The sequence below is a fragment of the Oncorhynchus nerka genome, linkage group LG15, assembly GCF_034236695.1.
Source record: "Oncorhynchus nerka isolate Pitt River linkage group LG15, Oner_Uvic_2.0, whole genome shotgun sequence".
In the NCBI taxonomy this organism is placed as follows: domain Eukaryota; kingdom Metazoa; phylum Chordata; class Actinopteri; order Salmoniformes; family Salmonidae; genus Oncorhynchus; species Oncorhynchus nerka.
The window spans coordinates 16721840-16742438 of record NC_088410.1 but is presented as its reverse complement, the minus strand read 5'-3'; the positions used below and the strand labels follow the sequence as shown (position 1 = coordinate 16742438).

Below are 20599 nucleotides of genomic sequence, written 5' to 3'. Positions count from 1 at the left end.
TCAGCAGCTACACTGATCAGATTGCAACTCAGTTCATGTTGCTGAAGGACTGTGGTGGGATGAATAAATCAAGCCTGAGGGTCTTCTGCAACTCAGTTCATGTTGCTGAAGGACTGTGGTGGGATGAATAAATCAAGCCTGAGGGTCTTCTGCAACTCAGTTCATGTTGCTGAAGGACTGTGGTGGGATGAATAAATCAAGCCTGAGGGTCTTCTGCAGCTCAGTTCATGTTGCTGAAGGACTGTGGTGGGATGAATAAATCAAGCCTGAGGGTCTTCTGCAGCTCAGTTCATGTTGCTGAAGGACTGTGGTGGGATGAATAAATCAAGCATGAGGGTCTTCTGCAGCTCAGTTCATGTTGCTGAAGGACTGTGGTGGGATGAATAAATCAAGCCTGAGGGTCTTCTGCAGCTCAGTTCATGTTGCTGAAGGACTGTGGTGGGATGAATAAATCAAGCCTGAGGGTCTTCTGCAGCTCAGTTCATGTTGCTGAAGGACTGTGGTGGGATGAATAAATCAAGCCTGAGGGTCTTCTGCAGCTCAGTTCATGTTGCTGAAGGACTGTGGTGGGATGAATAAATCAAGCCTGAGGGTCTTCTGCAGCTCAGTTCATGTTGCTGAAGGACTGTGGTGGGCTGAATAAATCAAGTCTGATGGTCTTCTGCAGCTCAGTTCATGTTGCTGAAGGACTGTGGTGGGGTGAATAGAGCGTGTCTGGATATTGGGAGAGGGCGTCTGGATATTGGGAGAGGGTGTCTGGATATTGGGAGAGCGTGTCTGGATATTGGGAGAGCCTGTCTGGTTATTGGGAGAGCCTGTCTGGTTATTGGGAGAGCGTGTCTGGATATTGGGAGAGCGTGTCTGGATATTGGGAGAGCGTGTCTGGATATTGGGAGAGCCTGTCTGGATATTGGGAGAGCGTGTCTGGTTATTGGGAGAGCCTGTCTGGATATTGGGAGAGCGTGTCTGGATATTGGGAGAGCCTGTCTGGTTATCGGGAGAGAGTGTCTGGATATTGGGAGAGCCTGTCTGGTTATCGGGAGAGAGTGTCTGGATATTGGGAGAGCCTGTCTGGATATTGGGAGAGCGTGTCTGGTTATTGGGAGAGCCTGTCTGGTTATTGGGAGAGCCTGTCTGGTTATTGGGAGAGCCTGTCTGGATATTGGGAGAGCCTGTCTGGATATTGGGAGAGCCTGTCTGGTTATTGGGAGAGCCTGTCTGGTTATTGGGAGAGCCTGTCTGGATATTGGGAGAGCCTGTCTGGTTATTGGGAGAGCCTGTCTGGATATTGGGAGAACGTGTCTGGTTATTGGGAAAGCCTGTCTGGTTATTGGGAGAGCCTGTCTGGTTATTGGGAGAGCCTGTCTGGATATTGGGAGAGCGTGTCTGGTTATTGGGAGAGCCTGTCTGGTTATTGGGAGAGCCTGTCTGGTTATTGGGAGAGCCTGTCTGGTTATTGGGAGAGCGCGTCTGGTTATTGGGAGAGCCTGTCTGGTTATTGGGAGAGCGTGTCTGGTTATTGGGAGAGCGTGTCTGGTTATTGGGGGAGCCTGTCTGGTTATTGGGAGAGCCTGTCTGGCTTTTGGGAGAGCCTGTCTGGCTTTTGGGAGAGTCTTTCTGGTTATTGGGAGAGAGTGTCTGGTTATTGGGAGAGAGTGTCTGGTTATTGGGAGAGCGCGGCGGGTTATTGGGAGAGCGTGTCTGGTTATTGGGAGAGCGTGTCTGGTTATTGGGAGAGCGTGTCTGGTTATTGGGAGAGCGTGTCTGGTTATTGGGAGAGCGCGGCGGGTTATTGGGAGAGCGTGTCTGGTTATTGGGAGAGCGTGTCTGGTTATTGGGAGAGAGTGTCTGGTTATTGGGAGAGCGTGTCTGGTTATTGGGAGAGCGTGTCTGGTTATTGGGAGAGCCTGTCTGGTTATTGGGAGAGCGCGGCGGGTTATTGGGAGAGCGTGTCTGGTTATTGGGAGAGCGTGTCTGGTTATTGGGAGAGCGTGAGGTGAGAAGAGTGGAACTAATTTCAGAATGCACAGAGGTGATTTGTGGCTCTGATTATGCATGGTGGGTAGATTTCTAGGCCCCGGGGCATTGGTGAATGTTTAATGGAAGTGTGTGTGTGTGTGTGTGTGTGTGTGTGTGTGTGTGTGTGTGTGTGTGTGTCTTTAATGAAATTCAATTTATTCTTGTTTTGCTTTTACAGTTGAGGTGAGTTTTATCTCGTTGACAAGATAATAATGAGAGATGATAAACTGGGCCAGTAGATGTGCGGTCTGGATATAGTGTGTACTGTGGTAGTGTTATAGTGTGTACTGTGGTAGTGTTATAGTGTGTACTGTGGTAGTGTTATAGTGTGTACTGTGGTAGTGTTATAGTGTGTACTGTGGTAGTGTTATAGTGTGTACTGTGGTAGTGTTATAGTGTGTACTGTGGTAGTGTTATAGTGTGTACTGTGGTAGTGTTATAGTGTGTAGTGTTATAGTGTGTACTGTGGTAGTGTTATAGTGTGTAGTGTTATAGTGTGTACTGTGGTAGTGTTATAGTGTGTAGTGTTATAGTGTGTACTGTGGTAGTGTTATAGTGTGTAGAGTGGTAGTGTTATAGTGTGTAGAGTGGTAGTGTTATAGTGTGTACTGTGGTAGTGTTATAGTGTGTAGTGTTATAGTGTGTACTGTGGTAGTGTTATAGTGTGTACTGCGGTAGTGTTATAGTGTGTACTGTGGTAGCGTTATAGTGTGTAGAGTGGTAGTGTTATATTGTGTAGAGTGGTAGTGTTATAGTGTGTACTGTGGTAGTGTTATAGTGTGTACTGTGGTAGTGTTATAGTGTGTACTGTGGTAGCGTTATAGTGTGTAGAGTGGTAGTGTTATATTGTGTAGAGTGGTAGTGTTATAGTGTGTACTGTGGTAGTGTTATAGTGTGTACTGTGGTAGTGTTATAGTGTGTACTGTGGTAGTGTTATAGTGTGTACTGTGGTAGTGTTATAGTGTGTAGAGTGGTAGTGTTATAGTGTGTACTGTGGTAGTGTTATAGTGTGTACTGTGGTAGTGTTATAGTGTGTACTGTGGTAGTGTTATAGTGTGTACTGTGGTAGTGTTATAGTGTGTAGAGTGGTAGTGTTATAGTGTGTACTGTGGTAGTGTTATAGTGTGTACTGTGGTAGTGGTATAGTGTGTACTGTGGTAGTGTTATAGTGTGTACTGTGGTAGTGTTATAGTGTGTACTGTGGTAGTGTTATAGTGTGTACTGTGGTAGTGTTATAGTGTGTACTGTGGTAGTGTTATAGTGTGTACTGTGGTAGTGTTATAGTGTGTACTGTGGTAGTGTTATAGTGTGTAGTGTTATAGTGTGTACTGTGGTAGTGTTATAGTGTGTAGTGTTATAGTGTGTACTGTGGTAGTGTTATAGTGTGTAGTGTTATAGTGTGTACTGTGGTAGTGTTATAGTGTGTAGTGTTATAGTGTGTACTGTGGTAGTGTTATAGTGTGTAGAGTGGTAGTGTTATAGTGTGTAGAGTGGTAGTGTTATAGTGTGTACTGTGGTAGTGTTATAGTGTGTAGTGTTATAGTGTGTACTGTGGTAGTGTTATAGTGTGTACTGCGGTAGTGTTATAGTGTGTACTGTGGTAGCGTTATAGTGTGTAGAGTGGTAGTGTTATATTGTGTAGAGTGGTAGTGTTATAGTGTGTACTGTGGTAGTGTTATAGTGTGTACTGTGGTAGTGTTATAGTGTGTACTGTGGTAGCGTTATAGTGTGTAGAGTGGTAGTGTTATATTGTGTAGAGTGGTAGTGTTATAGTGTGTACTGTGGTAGTGTTATAGTGTGTACTGTGGTAGTGTTATAGTGTGTACTGTGGTAGTGTTATAGTGTGTACTGTGGTAGTGTTATAGTGTGTAGTGGTAGTGTTATAGTGTGTACTGTGGTAGTGGTATAGTGTGTACTGTGGTAGTGTTATAGTGTGTACTGTGGTAGTGTTATAGTGTGTACTGTGGTAGTGTTATAGTGTGTAGAGTGGTAGTGTTATAGTGTGTACTGTGGTAGTGTTATAGTGTGTACTGTGGTAGTGGTATAGTGTGTACTATGGTAGTGTTATATTGTGTACTGTGGTAGTGTTATAGTGTGTACTGTGGTAGTGGTATAGTGTGTACTATGGTAGTGTTATATTGTGTACTGTGGTAGTGTTATAGTGTGTAGAGTGGTAATGTTATAGTGTGTACTGTGGTAGTGTTATAGTGTGTAGAGTGGTAGTGTTATAGTGTGTAGAGTGGTAGTGTTATAGTGTGTACTGTGGTAGTGTAATAGTGTGTACTGTGGTAGTGTTATAGTGTGTACTGCGGTAGTGTTATAGTGTGTACTGTGGTAGTGTTATAGTGTGTAGAGTGGTAGTGTTATATTGTACTGTGGTAGTGTTATAGTGTGTAGAGTGGGAGTGTTTTAGTGTGTAGAGTGGTAGTGTTATAGTGTGTACTGTGGTAGTGTTATAGTGTGTACTGTGGTAGTGGTATAGTGTGTACTATGGGAGTGTTATATTGTGTACTGTGGTAGTGTTATAGTGTGTACTGTGGTAGTGGTATAGTGTGTACTATGGTAGTGTTATATTGTGTACTGTGGTAGTGTTATAGTGTGTAGAGTGGTAATGTTATAGTGTGTACTGTGGTAGTGTTATAGTGTGTAGAGTGGTAGTGTTATAGTGTGTAGAGTGGTAGTGTTATAGTGTGTACTGTGGTAGTGTAATAGTGTGTACTGTGGTGTTAGTGTTATAGTGTTATAGTGTGTACTGTGGTAGTGTTATAGTGTGTACTGTGGTAGTGTTATAGTGTGTAGAATGGTAGTGTTATAGTGTGTACTGTGGTAGTGTTATAGTGTGTAGTGTTATAGTGGTAGAGTGTTTTAGTGTGTAGAGTGGTAGTGTTATAGTGTGTACTGTGGTAGTGTTATAGTGTGTACTGTGGTAGTGTTATAGTGTGTAGAGTGGTAGTGTTATAGTGTGTAGAGTGGTAGTGTTATAGTGTGTAGTGGTAGTGTTATAGTGTGTAGAGTGGTAGTGTTATAGTGTGTACTGTGGTAGTGTTATAGTGTGTACTGTGGTAGTGTTATAGTGTGTACTGTGGTAGTGTTATAGTGTGTACTGTGGTAGTGGTATAGTGTGTAGAGTGGTAGTGTTATAGTGTGTAGAGTGGTAGTGTTATAGTGTGTAGAGTGGTAGTGTTATAGTGTGTAGAGTGGTAGTGTTATAGTGTGTACTGTGGTAGTGTTATAGTGTGTACTGTGGTAGTGTTATAGTGTGTACTCTGGTAGTGTTATAGTGTGTACTATGGTAGTGTTATATTGTGTACTGTGGTAGTGTTATAGTGTGTAGAGTGGTAGTGTTATAGTGTGTACTGCGGTAGTGTTATAGTGTGTACTGTGGTAGTGTTATAGTGTGTAGAGTGGTAGTGTTATATTGTGTACTGTGGTAGTGTTATAGTGTGTACTGTGGTAGTGTTATAGTGTGTAGAGTGGTAGTGTTATATTGTGTACTGTGGTAGTGTTATAGTGTGTACTGTGGTAGTGTTATAGTGTGTACTGTGGTAGTGCTATAGTGTGTACTGTGGTAGTGGTATAGTGTGTACTCTGGTAGTGTTATAGTGTGTAGTGCTATAGTGTGTACTGTGGACAATAAAGCACATCCTTATTGACCTGGGGAAATTTCAATGGAGAGGAGAATATCAGCTGAGTAACAGATATGTAGTGAAGAGGAGAATACCAGCTGAGTAACAGATATGTAGTGAAGAGGAGAATACCAGCTGAGTAACAGATATGTAGTGAAGAGGAGAATACCAGCTGAGTAACAGATATGTAGTGAAGAGGAGAATACCAGCTGAGTAACAGATATGTAGTGAAGAGGAGAATACCAGCTGAGTAACAGATATGTAGTGAAGAGGAGAATATCAGATATGTAGTGAAGAGGAGAATATCAGATATGTAGTGAAGAGGAGAATACCAGCTGAGTAACAGATATGTAGTGAAGAGGAGAATATCAGATATGTAGTGAAGAGGAGAATATCAGCTGAGTAACAGATATGTAGTGAAGAGGAGAATATCAGCTGAGTAACAGATATGTAGTGAAGAGGAGAATATCAGCTGAGTAACAGATATGTAGTGAAGAGGAGAATATCAGATATGTAGTGAAGAGGAGAATACCAGCTGAGTAACAGATATGTAGTGAAGAGGAGAATACCAGCTGAGTAACAGATATGTAGTGAAGAGGAGAATACCAGCTGAGTAACAGATATGTAGTGAAGAGGAGAATATCAGATATGTAGTGAAGAGTGGAGTTGATTCAGCAGTGGATGTGTCTGGTATCTTACCTCATGCGTGCCAATAGTTCTTTGTATGATGGCTGGGTGGAGATATCTTCTTCAACACACACATCCCTGTCACATACAGTCACACCAATACATTATTACCTGGGATACATACAGTCACTCCAATACATTATTACCTGGGATACATACAGTCACACCAATACATTATTACCTGGGATACATACAGTCACACCAATACATTATTAACTGGGATACATAAAGTCACTCCAATACATTATTAACTGGGATACATACAGTCACTCCAATACATTATTAACTGGGATACATACAGTCACTCCAATACATTATTAACTGGTGTACATACAGTCACTCCAATACATTATTAACTGGTATACATACAGTCACTCCAATACATTATTAACTGGGATACATACAGTCACTCCAATACATTATTAACTGGGATACATACAGTCACTCCAATACATTATTAACTGGGATACATACAGTCACTCCAATACATTATTAACTGGGATACATACAGTCACTCCAATACATTATTAACTGGGATACATACAGTCACTCCAATACATTATTAACTGGGATACATACAGTCACTCCAATACATTATTAACTGGGATACATACAGTCACACCAATACATTATTAACTGGGATACATACAGTCACTCCAATACATTATTAACTGGGATACATACAGTCACTCCAATACATTATTAACTGGGATACATACAGTCACTCCAATACATTATTAACTGGGATACATACAGTCACTCCAATACATTATTAACTGGGATACATACAGTCACACCAATACATTATTAACTGGGATACATACAGTCACTCCAATACATTATTAACTGGGATACATACAGTCACTCCAATACATTATTAACTGGGATACATACAGTCACACCAATACATTATTAACTGGGATACATACAGTCACTCCAATACATTATTAACTGGGATACATACAGTCACACCAATACATTATTAACTGGGATACATACAGTCACTCCAATACATTATTAACTGGGATACATACAGTCACTCCAATACATTATTAACTGGGATACATACAGTCACACCAATACATTATTAACTGGGATACATACAGTCACTCCAATACATTATTAACTGGGATACATACAGTCACTCCAATACATTATTAACTGGGATACATACAGTCACACCAATACATTATTAACTGGGATACATACAGTCACTCCAATACATTATTAACTGGGATACATACAGTCACACCAATACATTATTAACTGGGATACATAAAGTCACTCCAATACATTATTAACTGGGATACATACAGTCACTCCAATACATTATTAACTGGGATACATACAGTCACTCCAATACATTATTAACTGGGATACATACAGTCACTCCAATACATTATTAACTGGGATACATACAGTCACTCCAATACATTATTCACTGGTGTACATACAGTCACTCCAATACATTATTAACTGGGATACATACAGTCACTCCAATACATTATTAACGGGGATACATACAGTCACTCCAATACATTATTAACTGGGATACATACAGTCACTCCAATACATTATTAACTGGGATACATAAAGTCACTCCAATGCATTATTAACTGGGATACATACAGTCACTCCAATACATTATTAACTGGGATACATAAAGTCACTCCAATACATTATTACCTGGGATACATACATTCACTCCAATACATTATTAACTGGGATACATACAGTCACTCCAATACATTATTAACTGGGATACATACAGTCAATCCAATACATTATTAACTGGTATACATACAGTCACTCCAATACATTATTAACTGGGATACATAAAGTCATTCCAATACATTATTACCTGGGATACATGCAGTCACTCCAATACATTATTAACTGGGATACATACATTCACTCCAATACATTATTAACTGGGATACATGAAGTCACTCCAATACATTATTACCTGGGATACATACAGTCACTCCAATACATTATTAACTGGGATACATACAGTCACTCCAATACATTATTAACTGGGATACATAAAGTCACTCCAATACATTATTACCTGGGATACATACAGTCACTCCAATACATTATTAACTGGGATACATACATTCACTCCAATACATTATTAACTGGGATACATACAGTCACACCAATACATTAATAACTGGGATACCTGGTGTCGACGCCCTGGGGTGTGAGCAGGTAGCAGCGCAGGCAGCTGTAAGACCCCGCCCCTTTACCTAAAGCGCCACCGCTCTCGCCATCAGAGTCACTCTCTGGGAGGGGCTTAATGATCTTCACAAAGGATTCTGGAAAGATACCTGTTCGATTGCTCACCGTGCCCTGAGAGAGAGGAAGTGAGAGAGAGAGAGAGAGAAAGAAAGAGAGAGAGGTGGATTAATAGAGAGAGGTGGATTAATAGAGAGAGGCGGATTAATAGAGAGGTGGATTAATAGAGAGAGGATTAATAGAGAGAGGAGGATTAATAGAGAGAGGAGGATTAATAGACAGAGGAGGATTAATAGACAGAGGAGGATTAATAGACAGAGGAGCATTAATAGAGGGGTGGATTAATAGAGGGGTGGATTAATAGAGAGAGGTGGATTAATAGAGAGAGGTGGATTAATAGAGAGAGGTGGATTAATAGAGAGGTCGATTAATAGAGAGGGGTGGATTAATAGAGAGAGGAGGATTAATAGAGAGAGGAGGATTAATAGACAGAGGAGGATTAATAGACAGAGGAGGATTAATAGACAGAGGAGCATTAATAGAGGGGTGGATTAATAGAGGGGTGGATTAATAGAGAGAGGTGGATTAATAGAGAGAGGTGGATTAATAGAGAGAGGTGGTCTAATAGAGAGAGGTGGTCTAATAGAGAGAGGTGGTCTAATAGAGAGAGGTGGTCTAATAGAGAGAGGTGGTCTAATAGAGAGAGGAGGATTAATAGAGAGAGGAGGATTAATAGAGAGAGGGCTGTAAAGTGTGAGTGCGTATAGAAGCAGTTTTACATAGGCTCATTATCATGACCTGGCTAATATCTCAGAAGTACTCAAGACACACATACAGAGATGGCCCATATGTGTGTGAGGCATTTTGAGTAAGGCTTGACCCCTCCTGACCCCTCTCTCCACTTTACTCATCCCTCTCTCTCTGTATCGTGTGTGTGTGTCTCTCTCTCTCTCTCTCTCTCTCTCCTCTTTCCCCTCTCTCTCTCCCACCCCCCTCTCTCCTCTTTCCCCTCTCTCTCTCTCCTTTTCCCCCTATCTTGCTCCCTCCTCTTCCCCCTTTCTCCTCTTCCCTTCTCTCTCTCTCTCCTCTTCCCCCTCTCTCCTCTTCCCCTCTCTCTCTCCTCTTCCCCCTCTCTCCTCTTCCCCCTCTCTCGCTCCTCTTCCCCTCTCTCTCTCTCTCCTCTTCCCCCTCTCTCACCTCTTCCCCCTCTCTCTCACCTCTTCCCCCTCTCTCTCACCTCTTCCCCCTCTCCCTCACCTCTTCCCCCTCTTTCTCATTAACTCTAGTCTCTCTCTCTCTCTCTCTCTCTCTATCCACCCTCCCTCTCTCGCCACCCTCCCTCTCTCGCCACCCTCTTTCTCACTCATTCTCTTCTCTCCCTCCCTCCCTCACTCCTAATGCCCATCCATCTCCCTCCCTCCCTTCTCCTCACTCCACATCTCTCTCCTCCCACCGTTCCTCCTCATCCCTCCCCTCTATTCACTCCTCTCCTCTTCCATTTCTCCCTTCTCCATCCCTACCCTCCTCTCTCCCTCTCCTCCATCCATCCCTCCCCTCCTCCCTCCCTCCCTCCCTCTCCTCCATCCATCCATCCCTCCCTCTCCCTCCTCCCTCCCTCCCTCCCTCCTCCCTCTCCATCATCTCTTCCACCTCCTCCATCCATCCCTCCCTCTCCTCCTCCTCCTCCTCCTCCTCTATCCCTCCCTCCCTCTCTTCCCTCCCTCTCCTCCATCTCTTCCACCTCCTCCATCCATCCCTCCCTCTCCTCCTCCTCCTCCTCTATCCATCCCTCCCTCTCCTCTTCCTCCTCATCCCTCCCTCTCCTCCTCCTCCTCCCTCCCTCATCCCTCCCTCTCCTCCTCCATTCCTCCCTCTCCATGTCCCTCCACTCTATTCCTCCACTCTATTCCTCCGTCCCTCCCACCCTCCCTCTCCTCCATCTCTTCCACCTCCTCCATCCATCCCTCCCTCTCCTCCTCCTCCTCTATCCCTCCCTCCCTCTCTTCCCTCCCTCCCTCCCTCCCTCTCCTCCATCTCTTCCACCTCCTCCATCCATCCCTCCCTCTCCTCCTCCTCCCTCCCTCATCCCTCCATCTCCTCCATCCCTCCCTCTCCTCCCTCTCCTCCTCCATTCCTCCCTCTCCATCCCTCCACTCTATTCCTCCCTCCCTCCCTCTCCTCCATCCCTCCCTCTCCTCCTCCATCCCTCCTCCCTCTCCATTCCTCCACTATTCCTCCCACCCTCCCATCCCTCCCACCCTCCCATCCCTCCATCTCTTGCCTGCAGCTCACCTCCAGCCAGTCTGTGTTAACTCTCCTCAGAAGGAAGATCACCTCTCCAGCTTTCATACTCAGCTCCAGTCGTCCGCTCCCACTGAAGTCGAAGACCACCTGGGAACCACACACACACACACGGAGGACAACACACACACACACACACACACACACACACACACACACACACGGAGGAGAACACAAACACGCCCGCAGCAGGCAGCGGACCAGGATCAACCAAGAGAAAGGGAGAGAAAGAGAGAGACAGACAAAGAGAGAAGACTGAGAAAGCGAACAGGTAAGAGTGACTCATTTTACTTGTCTGATGATGAAGTGAGTGTGAGAGAGAGACAGAGAACGGGACAGCAATCAGCAGAAGACAAGAGGGAACAAGTGCCAGGAGCGAGGGATGAAAGAGGGATCCCTGAAGGAGTACAGAGAAAGAGAGAACAGGACACTGGTGTGAGTCAGGGAGACGGGCTCTGAAGGGATGAAACGGACCATAAGTGGTTTTGTTTGTGACTAGAGCAGATCTTCACAGTGCAGGAAATCACTCGACAACACTCCTACTCCTAATGCTGCACAACGCGTGGGATCGGACAGGCACACAGCTAAGAGAGACGAGAGAGAGCTGAGCGCTTAGCGAGTGGGCAAGTGTGAGTACATGTGTGAGTGCGTGTGTGCGTGTGTACGTGCGTGTGTGTGCGTGTGTGTGTGTGCGTGTGGGTGGATGGGTGGATGGGAGAGGAGAGATGCAGGGGGTGCGTAAAAGCGGACAAGTATAAAGTACTAGAAAACTGATTGAGAGAATGTGGAAAAAGAGCTAAAAAGATAAAGGGTTAAAAGCAAGTCGTGATAGTGTATTTTATAGTGTGGCTTTGAGCTGAGTCATGATAGTGTATTTTATAGTGTGGCTTTGAGCTGAGTCATGATAGTGTATTTTATAGTGTGGCTTTGAGCTGAGTCATGATAGTGTATTTTATAGTGTGGCTTTGAGCTGAGTCAGGATAGTGTATTTTATAGTGTGGCTTTGAGCTGAGTCAGGATAGTGTATTTTATAGTGTGGCTTTGAGCTGAGTCATGATAGTGTATTTTATAGTGTGGCTTTGAGCTGAGTCAGGATAGTGTATTTTATAGTGTGGCTTTGAGCTGAGTCATGATAGTGTATTTTATAGTGTGGCTTTGAGCTGAGTCATGATAGTGTATTTTATAGTGTGGCTTTGAGCTGAGTCATGATAGTGTATTTTATAGTGTGGCTTTGAGCTGAGTCAGGATAGTGTATTTTATAGTGTGGCTTTGAGCTGAGTCATGATAGTGTATTTTATAGTGTGGCTTTGAGCTGAGTCAGGATAGTGTATTTTATAGTGTGGCTTTGAGCCGAGTCATGATAGTGTATTTTATAGTGTGGCTTTGAGCCGAGTCATGATAGTGTATTTTATAGTGTGGCATTGAGCTGAGTCATGATATTTTTTATAGTGTGGCTTTGAGCTGAGTCATGATAGTGTATTTTATAGTGTGGCTTTGAGCTGAGACATGATAGTGTATTTTATAGTGTGTTGAGCGGAGTCATGATAGTGTATTTTATAGTGTGGCTTTGAGCTGAGTGATGATAGTGTATTTTATAGTGTGGCTTTGAGCTGAGTCATAATAGTGTATTTTATAGTGTGGCATTGAGCTGAGTCATGATAGTGTATTTTATAGTGTGGCTTTGAGCTGAGTCATGATAGTGTATTTTATAGTGTGGCTTTGAGCGGAGTCATGATAGTGTATTTTATAGTGTGGCTTTGAGCTGAGTCATGATATTGTATTTTATAGTGTGGCTTTGAGCTGAATCATGATAATGTATTTTATAGTGTGGCTTTGAGCTGAGTCAGGATAGTGTATTTTATAGTGTGGCTTTGAGCTGAGTCAGGATAGTGTATTTTATAGTGTGGCTTTGAGCTGAGTCATGATAGTGTATTTTATAGTGTGGCTTTGAGCTGAGTCAGGATAGTGTATTTTATAGTGTGGCTTTGAGCTGAGTCATGATAGTGTATTTTATAGTGTGGCTTTGAGCTGAGTCATGATAGTGTATTTTATAGTGTGGCTTTGAGCTGAGTCAGGATAGTGTATTTTATAGTGTGGCTTTGAACTGAGTGATGATAGTGTATTTTATAGTGTGGCTTTGAGCTGAGTCATGATAGTGTATTTTATAGTGTGGCTTTGAGCTGAGTCATGATAGTGTATTTTATAGTGTGGCTTTGAGCTGAGTCATGATAGTGTATTTTATAGTGTGGCTTTGAGCTGAGTCATGATAGTGTATTTTATAGTGTGGCTTTGAGCTGAGTCATGATAGTGTATTTTATAGTGTGGCTTTGAGCTGAGTCATGATAGTGTATTTTATAGTGTGGCTTTGAGCTGAGTCAGGATAGTGTATTTTATAGTGTGGCTTTGAGCTGAGTCAGGATAGTGTATTTTATAGTGTGGCTTTGAGCCGAGTCATGATAGTGTATTTTATAGTGTGGCTTTGAGCCGAGTCATGATAGTGTATTTTATAGTGTGGCTTTGAGCCGAGTCATGATAGTGTATTTTATAGTGTGGCATTGAGCTGAGTCATGATAGTGTATTTTATAGTGTGGCTTTGAGCTGAGTCATGATAGTGTATTTTATAGTGTGGCTTTGAGCTGAGACATGATAGTGTATTTTATAGTGTGTTGAGCGGAGTCATGATAGTGTATTTTATAGTGTGGCTTTGAGCTGAGTGATGATAGTGTATTTTATAGTGTGGCTTTGAGCTGAGTCATAATAGTGTATTTTATAGTGTGGCATTGAGCTGAGTCACGATAGTGTATTTTATAGTGTGGCTTTGAGCTGAGTCATGATAGTGTATTTTATAGTGTGGCTTTGAGCGGAGTCATGATAGTGTATTTTATAGTGTGGCTTTGAGCTGAGTCATGATATTGTATTTTATAGTGTGGCTTTGAGCTGAATCATGATAATGTATTTTATAGTGTGGCTTTGAGCTGAGTCAGGTTAGTGTATTTTATAGTGTGGCTTTGAGCTGAGTCAGGATAGTGTATTTTATAGTGTGGCTTTGAGCTGAGTCAGGATAGTGTATTTTATAGTGTGGCTTTGAGCTGAGTCAGGATAGTGTATTTTATAGTGTGGCTTTGAGCTGAGTCATGATAGTGTATTTTATAGTGTGGCTTTGAGCTGAGTCATGATAGTGTATTTTATAGTGTGGCTTTGAGCTGAGACATGATAGTGTATTTTATAGTGTGTTGCGGAGTCATGATAGTGTATTTTATAGTGTGGCTTTGAGCTGAGTCATGATAGTGTATTTTATAGTGTGGCTTTGAGCTGAGTCATAATAGTGTCTTTTATAGTGTGGCATTGAGCTGAGTCATGATAGTGTATTTTATAGTGTGGCTTTGAGCTGAGTCATGATAGTGTATTTTATAGTGTGGCTTTGAGCGGAGTCATGATAGTGTATTTTATAGTGTGGCTTTGAGCTGAGTCATGATATTGTATTTTATAGTGTGGCTTTGAGCTGAATCATGATAATGTATTTTATAGTGTGGCTTTGAGCTGAGTCAGGATAGTGTATTTTATAGTGTGGCTTTGAGCTGAGTCAGGATAGTGTATTTTATAGTGTGGCTTTGAGCTGAGTCATGATAGTGTATTTTATAGTGTGGCTTTGAGCTGAGTCAGGATAGTGTATTTTATAGTGTGGCTTTGAGCTGAGTCATGATAGTGTATTTTATAGTGTGGCTTTGAGCTGAGTCATGATAGTGTATTTTATAGTGTGGCTTTGAGCTGAGTCAGGATAGTGTATTTTATAGTGTGGCTTTGAGCCGAGTCATGATAGTGTATTTTATAGTGTGGCTTTGAGCCGAGTCATGATAGTGTATTTTATAGTGTGGCTTTGAGCTGAGTCATGATAGTGTATTTTATAGTGTGGCTTTGAGCTGAGTCATGATAGTGTATTTTATAGTGTGGCTTTGAGCTGAGTCATGATAGTGTATTTTATAGTGTGGCTTTGAGCTGAGTCATGATAGTGTATTTTATAGTGTGGCTTTGAGCTGAGTCATGATAGTGTATTTTATAGTGTGGCTTTGAGCTGAGTCAGGATAGTGTATTTTATAGTGTGGCTTTGAGCTGAGTCAGGATAGTGTATTTTATAGTGTGGCTTTGAGCCGAGTCATGATAGTGTATTTTATAGTGTGGCTTTGAGCCGAGTCATGATAGTGTATTTTATAGTGTGGCTTTGAGCCGAGTCATGATAGTGTATTTTATAGTGTGGCATTGAGCTGAGTCATGATAGTGTATTTTATAGTGTGGCTTTGAGCTGAGTCATGATAGTGTATTTTATAGTGTGGCTTTGAGCTGAGACATGATAGTGTATTTTATAGTGTGTTGAGCGGAGTCATGATAGTGTATTTTATAGTGTGGCTTTGAGCTGAGTGATGATAGTGTATTTTATAGTGTGGCTTTGAGCTGAGTCATAATAGTGTATTTTATAGTGTGGCATTGAGCTGAGTCACGATAGTGTATTTTATAGTGTGGCTTTGAGCTGAGTCATGATAGTGTATTTTATAGTGTGGCTTTGAGCGGAGTCATGATAGTGTATTTTATAGTGTGGCTTTGAGCTGAGTCATGATATTGTATTTTATAGTGTGGCTTTGAGCTGAATCATGATAATGTATTTTATAGTGTGGCTTTGAGCTGAGTCAGGTTAGTGTATTTTATAGTGTGGCTTTGAGCTGAGTCAGGATAGTGTATTTTATAGTGTGGCTTTGAGCTGAGTCAGGATAGTGTATTTTATAGTGTGGCTTTGAGCTGAGTCAGGATAGTGTATTTTATAGTGTGGCTTTGAGCTGAGTCATGATAGTGTATTTTATAGTGTGGCTTTGAGCTGAGTCATGATAGTGTATTTTATAGTGTGGCTTTGAGCTGAGACATGATAGTGTATTTTATAGTGTGTTGAGCGGAGTCATGATAGTGTATTTTATAGTGTGGCTTTGAGCTGAGTCATGATAGTGTATTTTATAGTGTGGCTTTGAGCTGAGTCATAATAGTGTCTTTTATAGTGTGGCATTGAGCTGAGTCATGATAGTGTATTTTATAGTGTGGCTTTGAGCTGAGTCATGATAGTGTATTTTATAGTGTGGCTTTGAGCGGAGTCATGATAGTGTATTTTATAGTGTGGCTTTGAGCTGAGTCATGATATTGTATTTTATAGTGTGGCTTTGAGCTGAATCATGATAATGTATTTTATAGTGTGGCTTTGAGCTGAGTCAGGATAGTGTATTTTATAGTGTGGCTTTGAGCTGAGTCAGGATAGTGTATTTTATAGTGTGGCTTTGAGCTGAGTCATGATAGTGTATTTTATAGTGTGGCTTTGAGCTGAGTCAGGATAGTGTATTTTATAGTGTGGCTTTGAGCTGAGTCATGATAGTGTATTTTATAGTGTGGCTTTGAGCTGAGTCATGATAGTGTATTTTATAGTGTGGCTTTGAGCTGAGTCAGGATAGTGTATTTTATAGTGTGGCTTTGAGCCGAGTCATGATAGTGTATTTTATAGTGTGGCTTTGAGCCGAGTCATGATAGTGTATTTTATAGTGTGGCTTTGAGCTGAGTCATGATAGTGTATTTTATAGTGTGGCTTTGAGCTGAGTCATGATAGTGTATTTTATAGTGTGGCTTTGAGCTGAGTCATGATAGTGTATTTTATAGTGTGGCTTTGAGCTGAGTCATGATAGTGTATTTTATAGTGTGGCTTTGAGCTGAGTCATGATAGTGTATTTTATAGTGTGGCTTTGAGCTGAGTCATGATAATGTAGGACATGTGGTAAAACGGAACACTGTACAGTCACTTTACACCCCTCCTTGGTATTTTACGGGCACTAATGAGAAACAATATGGTAAGAAGCAGGATATCTTTTCGTCCACACAACTGCCTGATATTAAAGAGTAGTTAATCACCTGTTTAATGATGGTAGTAACATAAAGAGTAGTTAATCACCTGTTTAATGATGGTAGTAACATAAAGAGTAGTTAATCACCTGTTTAATGATGGTAGTAACATAAAGAGTAGTTTAATGATGGTAGTAACATAAAGAGTAGTTTAATGATGGTAGTATCATAAAGAGTAGTTAATCACCTGTTTAATGATGGTAGTAACATAAAGAGTAGTTAATCACCTCTTTAATGATGGTAGTAACATAAAGAGTAGTTTAATGATGTTAGTAACATAAAGAGTAGTTTAATGATGGTAGTAACATAAAGAGTAGTTAATCACCTGTTTAATGATGGTAGTAACATAAAGAGTAGTTTAATGATGGTAGTAACATAAAGAGTAGTTTAATGATGGTAGTAACATAAAGAGTAGTTAATCACCTGTTTAATGATGGTAGTAACATAAAGAGTAGTTTAATGATGGTTAGTAACATAAAGAGTAGTTTAATGATGGTAGTAACATAAAGAGTAGTTTAATGATGGTAGTAACATAAAGAGTAGTTTAATGATGGTAGTAACATAAAGAGTAGTTTAATGATGGTAGTAACATAAAGAGTAGTTTAATGATGGTAGTAACATAAAGAGTAGTTTAATGATGGTAGTAACATAAAGAGTAGTTAATCACCTGTTTAATGATGGTAGTAACATAAAGAGTAGTTTAATGATGGTAGTAACATAAATAGTAGTTTAATGATGGTAGTAACATAAAGAGTAGTTTAATGATGGTAGTAACATAAAGAGTAGTTTAATGATGGTAGTAACATAAAGAGTAGTTTAATGATGGTAGTAACATAAAGAGTAGTTTAATGATGGTAGTAACATAAAGAGTAGTTAATCACCTGTTTAATGATGGTAGTAACATAAAGAGTAGTTAATCTCCTGTTTAATGATGGTTAGTAACATAAAGAGTAGTTCATCTCCTGTTTAATGATGATAGTAACATAAAGAGTAGTTTAATGATGGTAGTAACATAAAGAGTAGTTTAATGATGGTAGTAACATAAATAGTAGTTAATCACCTGTTTAATGATGGTAGTAACATAAAGAGTAGTTTAGTGATGGTAGTAACATAAAGAGTAGTTTAATGATGGTAGTAACATAAAGAGTAGTTAATCACCTGTTTAATGATGGTAGTAACATAAAGAGTAGTTAATCACCTGTTTAATGATGGTAGTAACATAAAGAGTAGTTTAATGATGGTAGTAACATAAAGAGTAGTTAATCACCTGTTTAATGATGGTAGTAACATAAAGAGTAGTTTAATGATGGTTAGTAACATAAAGAGTAGTTTAATGATGGTAGTAACATAAAGAGTAGTTTAATGATGGTAGTAACATAAAGAGTAGTTTAATGATGGTAGTAACAAAGAGTAGTTTAATGATGGTAGTAACATAAAGAGTAGTTTAATGATGGTAGTAACATAAAGAGTAGTTTAATGATGGTAGTAACATAAAGAGTAGTTAATCACCTGTTTAATGATGGTAGTAACATAAAGAGTAGTTTAATGATGGTAGTAACATAAATAGTAGTTTAATGATGGTAGTAACATAAAGAGTAGTTTAATGATGGTAGTAACATAAAGAGTAGTTTAATGATGGTAGTAACATAAAGAGTAGTTTAATGATGGTAGTAACATAAAGAGTAGTTTAATGATGGTAGTAACATAAAGAGTAGTTAATCACCTGTTTAATGATGGTAGTAACATAAAGAGTAGTTAATCTCCTGTTTAATGATGGTTAGTAACATAAAGAGTAGTTCATCTCCTGTTTAATGATGATAGTAACATAAAGAGTAGTTTAATGATGGTAGTAACATAAAGAGTAGTTTAATGATGGTAGTAACATAAATAGTAGTTAATCACCTGTTTAATGATGGTAGTAACATAAAGAGTAGTTTAATGATGGTAGTAACATAAAGAGTAGTTTAATGATGGTAGTAACATAAAGAGTAGTTAATCACCTGTTTAATGATGGTAGTAACATAAAGAGTAGTTAATCACCTGTTTAATGATGGTAGTAACATAAAGAGTAGTTTAATGATGGTAGTAACATAAAGAGTAGTTTAATGATGGTAGTAACATAAAGAGTAGTTAATCACCTGTTTAATGATGGTAGTAACATAAAGAGTAGTTTAATGATGATAGTAACATAAAGAGTAGTTTAATGATGGTAGTAACATAAAGAGTAGTTAATCACCTGTTTAATGATGGTAGTAACATAAAGAGTAGTTTAATGATGATAGTAACATAAAGAGTAGTTTAATGATGGTAGTAACATAAAGAGTAGTTTAATGATGGTAGTAACATAAAGAGTAGTTAATCACCTGTTTAATGATGGTAGTAACATAAAGAGTAGTTAATCACCTGTTTAATGATGGTAGTAACATAAAGAGTAGTTTAATGATGGTAGTAACATAAAGAGTAGTTAATCACCTGTTTAATGATGGTAGTAACATAAAGAGTAGTTTAATGATGGTAGTAACATAAAGAGTAGTTTAATGATGGTAGTAACATAAATAGTAGTTAATCACCTGTTTAATGATGGTAGTAACATAAAGAGTAGTTTAGTGATGGTAGTAACATAAAGAGTAGTTTAATGATGGTAGTAACATAAAGAGTAGTTAATCACCTGTTTAATGATGGTAGTAACATAAAGAGTAGTTAATCACCTGTTTAATGATGGTAGTAACATAAAGAGTAGTTTAATGATGGTAGTAACATAAAGAGTAGTTAATCACCTGTTTAATGATGGTAGTAACATAAAGAGTAGTTTAATGATGGTTAGTAACATAAAGAGTAGTTTAATGATGGTAGTAACATAAAGAGTAGTTTAATGATGGTAGTAACATAAAGAGTAGTTTAATGATGGTAGTAACAAAGAGTAGTTTAATGATGGTAGTAACATAAAGAGTAGTTTAATGATGGTAGTAACATAAAGAGTAGTTTAATGATGGTAGTAACATAAAGAGTAGTTAATCACCTGTTTAATGATGGTAGTAACATAAAGAGTAGTTTAATGATGGTAGTAACATAAATAGTAGTTTAATGATGGTAGTAACATAAAGAGTAGTTTAATGATGGTAGTAACATAAAGAGTAGTTTAATGATGGTAGTAACATAAAGAGTAGTTTAATGATGGTAGTAACATAAAGAGTAGTTTAATGATGGTAGTAACATAAAGAGTAGTTAATCACCTGTTTAATGATGGTAGTAACATAAAGAGTAGTTAATCTCCTGTTTAATGATGGTTAGTAACATAAAGAGTAGTTCATCTCCTGTTTAATGATGATAGTAACATAAAGAGTAGTTTAATGATGGTAGTAACATAAAGAGTAGTTTAATGATGGTAGTAACATAAATAGTAGTTAATCACCTGTTTAATGATGGTAGTAACATAAAGAGTAGTTTAATGATGGTAGTAACATAAAGAGTAGTTTAATGATGGTAGTAACATAAAGAGTAGTTAATCACCTGTTTAATGATGGTAGTAACATAAAGAGTAGTTAATCACCTGTTTAATGATGGTAGTAACATAAAGAGTAGTTTAATGATGGTAGTAACATAAAGAGTAGTTTAATGATGGTAGTAACATAAAGAGTAGTTAATCACCTGTTTAATGATGGTAGTAACATAAAGAGTAGTTTAATGATGATAGTAACATAAAGAGTAGTTTAATGATGGTAGTAACATAAAGAGTAGTTAATCACCTGTTTAATGATGGTAGTAACATAAAGAGTAGTTTAATGATGATAGTAACA

The 20599-nt window shown here is 39.5% G+C and overlaps 1 protein-coding gene across 1 annotated transcript in view; it reads right to left on the bottom strand.

Moving 5' to 3' along the window:
• Window positions 1-20599, bottom strand: part of ncf4 (neutrophil cytosolic factor 4) — a 55488-nt gene that overhangs the window by 1484 nt on the left and 33405 nt on the right. The window contains exons 7-9 of the mRNA XM_065001130.1: window positions 10866-10964; window positions 8518-8687; window positions 6345-6410 (exon numbers count right to left, since the gene is read on the bottom strand). Coding sequence (XP_064857202.1) covers window positions 6345-6410; window positions 8518-8687; window positions 10866-10964 — 335 coding nt within the window. The remainder of the gene's footprint in view (window positions 1-6344; window positions 6411-8517; window positions 8688-10865; window positions 10965-20599) is intronic.